The sequence below is a fragment of the Rhincodon typus genome, chromosome 39 (assembly GCF_021869965.1).
Source record: "Rhincodon typus isolate 14 chromosome 39, sRhiTyp1.1, whole genome shotgun sequence".
In the NCBI taxonomy this organism is placed as follows: domain Eukaryota; kingdom Metazoa; phylum Chordata; class Chondrichthyes; order Orectolobiformes; family Rhincodontidae; genus Rhincodon; species Rhincodon typus.
Genome location: NC_063370.1, coordinates 5,153,993 through 5,160,034, shown reverse-complemented (window position 1 = coordinate 5,160,034; position 6,042 = coordinate 5,153,993). Strand labels below are relative to the sequence as shown.

The 6,042-nt window shown below is 48.0% G+C and overlaps 1 protein-coding gene across 1 annotated transcript in view; it reads right to left on the bottom strand.

Annotated features, from left to right (window-relative positions):
• Positions 1-6,042, bottom strand: part of sars2 (seryl-tRNA synthetase 2, mitochondrial) — an 88,596-nt gene that overhangs the window by 5,451 nt on the left and 77,103 nt on the right. Inside the window, exons 11-12 of the mRNA XM_048618425.1 lie at positions 5,725-5,837; positions 1,019-1,112 (exon numbers count right to left, since the gene is read on the bottom strand). Coding sequence (XP_048474382.1) covers positions 1,019-1,112; positions 5,725-5,837 — 207 coding nt within the window. The remainder of the gene's footprint in view (positions 1-1,018; positions 1,113-5,724; positions 5,838-6,042) is intronic.

Genomic DNA, 6,042 nt, shown 5'->3' with positions numbered 1-6,042 from the left:
TTGGGGTTGGGGTTGGGGGGTCTGGCTGAGATACTCTCCAGAGGGTTGGTGTGGACTCGATGGGCCGAATGGCCTACTTCCACACTGTAGGGGGTTCTGTGATTCTAATCGCTCTGGCTCCAGTCTGTGTGGTGTGACCACATCTCAGGGCCTGGGACATGCAGGTGCACTAGGATCGCAAGGAGACTTGAGCCACAGCTAGGCAGTAGGACCAGGGCTGGTAATTTCTGTCAGAATATCCAAGGAAAGAATGGCAGCCATTGAATGTTACAGCACTGAAGGCCATTCAGCCCATTGCAATGGCACCAACTCTTTGATCTCACGTACTTTCTGTATAATTTCTCCCCCCCTCCACCCCACCTGTATAATTTTCCAAGGGGAATTGGATGAATACAACCGACTCTACCTTTTCTTTTCGTTAAAAAAACATTCACAGGATGCTATGTCAGTATATATTACCCATCCCTAATCGCCCAGAAAGCAGTTAAGTGTCAATCACATTGCTTTGGGTCTGGAGTCACGTGTAGACCAGACTGGGTAGGGATGACTGTTTCCTTCCCTAAAGGACATTAGTGAACCAGATGTATTTTTCTGATAATCATTGTTAGATTCTTAATTCCAGATTTTCTTTTTAAATTAAGTTCAAGTTCCACCATCTGCCGTGGTAGGATTTGAACCTGGGTGCCCAGAACATAACCTGGGTCTCTGGATTAACAATCTAGCGATCATGCCACTAGGCCATCACCTCCCCAGTTCCACCAGGCTTTCTGGCAGCCTGCAAGTTACCCCACACCAACATTCACAGAGAGTTGGAGCTGACCCTTTGTCACACAACTGCATAGCACAGCAATGCCCCCTCATGCACAGCACACTCTTCAAGGTATATCCACAAGCAAACCCTAAATACTGCTCGGAATAGCCCAAGCAGCGTGCATGCTCCTTCAATCTGTCTCCTATCCCAATACCGCAGAGTTGTTTGGGGAGGTCAGTACGGTCAACAATGATCCCAGTGACCTACCTCTCCATAACTACCCCTCCCGGGCATCCATGCTTCGATGTCAAATTTACGATAAGCCGGAAGCCCAAGTTCCTGAGTCGGCATATCCAACACCCTGTCAGAAATAACCAGATAATCAGCCACAATCTCACACACACACACACACACACACACACACACAGACAGACACAGACACAGACACAGACACTCACACAGACAGAATGCCAGAGAAACTCAGCAGGTCCGGCAGCATCTGTGAAGACAGAGAGAAAGAAGGAAAAAGCAACAGAGGAGCCTAGCTATGACTCTCCTTCAGAACTGGACATCAGCGAGGATCCCCCGAGGACCGGGATAGGACGGGGCAGATGGACAGGCTGGAGGGGGCACTAACACCAGGACAGGAGAGAAGTAAGTCTTTATACAGAGAGCGTCAGAAGTAAGAACGGGATTGTGACCGAGCGAGGGATAAGCCCAGGACATGGAAATCCATTTGGGAGGAAGGGAGGCGTAAAGTGGGATTAATGTTGCACAAAGCCGAGAGCAGATGCATTTTGGGCCTTTTGAGGTTACAGAGTCACAGAAATAGGCCCTTTGATCCAACTGTCCATGCCGACCAAACATCTCAATCAGATCTAGTCCCATTTGCCAGCATTTGGCCCATATCCCTCTAAACCCTTCCTATCCATACAGCCATCCAGATGCGTTTTAAATGTTGTAATTGTACCAGCCTCCACCACTTCCTCTGGCAGCTCATTCCATACACGCACCACCCTCTGTGTGAAAAAGCTGCCCCTTAGGTCCCTGTTAAATCCTTCCCCTCTCACCTTAAACCTACGCCCCTCTAGTTTTGGACTCCCCTACCCAAGGAAAAAGACCTTGGCTATTCACCCTATCCATGCCCCTCATGATTTTATAAACCTCTATAAGGTCACCCCTCAGCCTCCGACGCTCCAGGGAAAATAGCCCCAGCCTCTCCCTACAGCTCAAACCTGAAATCTCCCCAACATCCTCGTAAATCTTTTCTGCACCAATTTCAGTAAGTTCAGGAGAGAATGAATCCAGGGAGTTCCAAATGATGAAAGGTTTCAGTAAAAGCTACATAGAATGAGGAGGGGTCCATACAAGGAGGGCCAAGTTGGTCAGGAACCAGAAACAGCATTTTCACAGAAAACAAAACTGGAATTACTGCTGAAAGGCCAGGCGTCATTTTCAACTTCCAGCTGAGTGAAGTAGATGTGATATAGATCAGTCATGACCTAATTGACTGGTGGAGGGGAACTGGAATAAACCATCTGGTCCATTTAGCCTACTCCACCATTCAATCCAATCAGAGCCAATCTTCAGCTTCAATTCTGCTTTCCCATCCAGTACATCCTTTGATTTGGTTTGTCTTAAATATGGTGAACTTCCCACAATCCTCACTGGGGCGGCTTAGTGGTTAGCACTGCTGCCTCACAGCGCCAGGGACCTGGGTTCGAATCCACCCAGGGTTGACTGTCTGTGTGGAGGGTGCTCCAGTTTCCTCCCACAGTCCAAAGATGTGCAGGTTAGGGTGGATCGGCCATGCTAAATTGCCCCGTAGTGTCCAGGCATGTGCACGTTAGGTGTCTTAGCCGTGGGGAATGCAGGGTAGGGGGATGGGTATTAGTGGAACACTCTTTAACAGGTCAGTGTGGACTTGTTGGACGAATGGCCCGTTTCCACACCGTAGGGACTCTACTCTGGGGCAAAGGACGCTAAAGATAACCTCTTCACTGTCGACCCTGTCAAAGACCTTCAGAATCTTCAACGTATTAGTGAGATTGTGACCTGCCCCCTTTCTAAATTCTATAGAATAATGGCCTGATTTACTCAGTGTTACATAAAGTCAAGCCCCTAATCCCAGGGAACAATGTAATCAGCCTTCATTGTACCATCTCCAATACATATATATCCCTAGACATTCAATGGTGTTACCATGACTGAACCCCCACTATCAACATCCTGGGTGTTATCATTGACCAGAAACTCAACTGGACTCACTGCATAAACACAGTGGCTACAAGAGCAGGTCAGAGGCTAGTAATCCTGCAGTGAGTAACTCACCTCCTGACCCCCTAAAGCCTGTCCCACCATCTACAAGGCACAAGTCAGGAATGTGATGGAATACTCCCCACTTGCCCTGGATGAGTGCAGTTCCAAAAACTCTCAAGAAGCTCGACACCATCTAGATCAAGGTCAGAAATCACATGACACCAGGTTAAAGTCCAACAGGTTTATTTGAAATAAACCCCAGTCCAACACTGGCACCTCCATGCCATCCAGGACAAAGCAGCCCACTTGATTGGCACCACATCTACTCCCTCCTCCAGCAAAGCTCAGAAGCAGCAGCGTGTGCCCCCCATGAGATGCCCTGCAGAAATTCACCAAATGTCCTCAGACAGCACCTTCCAAACCCATGAACTACTTCCATCCAGAAGGACAAGGAACACCACCAGCTGCAAATGTCCATCCAAGCCATTCACCATCCTGACTTGGAAATATAATCGCTGCTCCTTCACCGTTGCTGGGTCAAAATCCCGGAATTCCCTCCCAAACAGCACTGTGGGTCAACCCACAGCACATGGACTGCAGCGGCTCAAGAAGGCACCACCTGTTCAGGGGGCATTTAGATACAGGCAATAAATGCTGACCCACCCAATGACTCCCACTTCCCAGCAGTAAATACTCTTCCTTCAACATAGAATCTAAAACTGTGCAGAGTCCTCCAGATACAATCTCACTAAAAACCTCCACAATTATAGCAACACCTCTTCATTCCTTACTCCAATTGGCCTTACATGATTGCTCTACCTGTTGTAAACACAATATAAACATCTTTCCATTAGCACCGCAGGGCTCCGCAAGTAGTGGAGTCAGATATTTTAGACACTTTTAAGCAACTCTTGGATAGGCACATGGAGGATAGTAAAACATAGGGTGTGCAGGGTAGTTTGATCTTAGTAGGATAACAGGTCGGCGCAACATTGTGGGCCGAAGGGCCTGTACTGTGCCGTACTGTTCTATGTTCTAGAACCACCTGCTCTCTGACAAAATGGTGGCTTTAAATCACTGATTTAGAAGGACATTCTGATCTTTTTTCTCTTAAAAACAATCCTTCACAGACGGAACTAACACCCACCTACTTTGAGAGCCAAATTCCAAAAACGATACATACACAAACCTTTCATTACGTTTGAAAACCAATGATGCACCTTGTTGAAGTCCATAGGAACAGGAAGGTTACAGGAAATGCAACAGCCAAAAAAAACAACGTAAGCTCCCAACAATGTCTCAGTAAGAGACTAAAAATACTGCAGTTGGTGGAATCCAAGGTAGACAGACAGGAGGCTGGAAGAACACAGCAAGCCAGGCAGCATGTGGAGGAAAGGAGCAGTCATTTCGGCTATTAACCTTCTTCAGTCCTGAAGGTGGGTAATACTCAAAACGTTGGCTTCTCCTTTCCTCTAGATGCTGCATGGCTTGCAATGTTTCAGTAATGTTGCTTTAGGGATCAATATTCGCAGAAGATGGAGAATACATCCCCTGTTCTTCTTCATAGAGTGGCCACGGGATCTAGTACCGAAAGAGGTAGGAGCAGAATTAGGCTGTTCGGCCCATCAAGCCATGGCAGATCTATTTCTCAAACCCATTCTCCTGCCTTCTCCCCGGAACCCTTGATTGCCTTCCTAATCAAGAATCTATCTCTGCCTTAAACACACTCCATGATGTGGCCTCCACAGCCCCTCAGCAGCAATGAGTCCCACAGATTTCCCAACCTCTGGCTGAACAAATTCCTCCTCATCTCAGTTCTAAGGGATCACCCTTCATTCTGAGGCTGTGCCCTTAAATGTTTCCTACTAGTGGAAACATCTGCTCCACACCCACTCTATCCAGGCCTCTCAGTATTCTGTAAGTTTCAAATTAGACTCCTCCCCCACCCCCATCAAGTACAGACCTAGAGTCCTCAACCCCTCCTCACATAATGAACTCTTCATCCCGGGGATCATTCTTGTAAACCTCCTCTGGACACCCCCCCTCCAATACCAGCACATCCTTCCTTAGATATGGGGCCCAAAACTGCTCACTATCCCTGCTCTTGTATTCTAGCATTTCCCTTTCTAACTGCATGCTAACCTTAAGAGAATCCTGAACTAGGACACCCAAATCCCTTTGTTCTTCAGATTTCCAAAGCCTTTCCCCATTTAGAAAATAGTCCACACCTCTTTTTGTCCTCTCGAAGTGCACAACCTCTCTTTAATATCTCATCTGCAGGGCAACACTTCAGATAGTGCAGAACTCCCTCAGTATGGCACTGCAAGACATCTTGTTTGTATCCAGGTCACTGAGGTGACAGTGTCGAGGGGACAGCTTTATCCCCAGAGCTACACATGAACTGCCAGATGTGGTCTGGGCGAGGGCCTAGAGACACTCGAGAAGCAGCGAGTCTGGGAATGGGAAACGCTGGCTGTGGGAGAGAGGGCGAGTCTGGGAATGGGAAACACTGGCTGTGGGAGAGAGGGCGAGTCTGGGAATGGGAAACACTAGCTGTGGGAGAGAGGGGGGCAGAGTGGTATTCGAGATGCGAGGAAAGTGAAACTCCAGCCGCAGCAGGAGAGGGAAGGAAAAGAAAAGCCGCCCCCACCCCACCACAAACAAATTAAGCAAACACCATATTCCTTATGTAATGAGTCGGCTCTCATTCTCACTTGTAATGGAGTCCAAGATCAGAGAAGATCTCCTTCTGCAGCATCACAAACTCCTCCAGGAGCTCTGTGCTCTCACTCCCTGTCTCTGCTGCCGTCATTCCAAACATCTCAACCTTCAAAAACAACACAAAAAACTGAGGGCAGGCCAGGTCTCAGTGGGGTATCTCTGGTCTAATTGTGCCTGCGGGTTGCGTACACCAGGTTTGTATTTTACCTAGCAGAAAAGACCAAAGGGTAAATCTCAGAGATATTGAAGATACTCAAAGGATACACAGAGCGAGCGAGAGACAGAGCGAGCGAGAGACAGAGCGAGCGAGA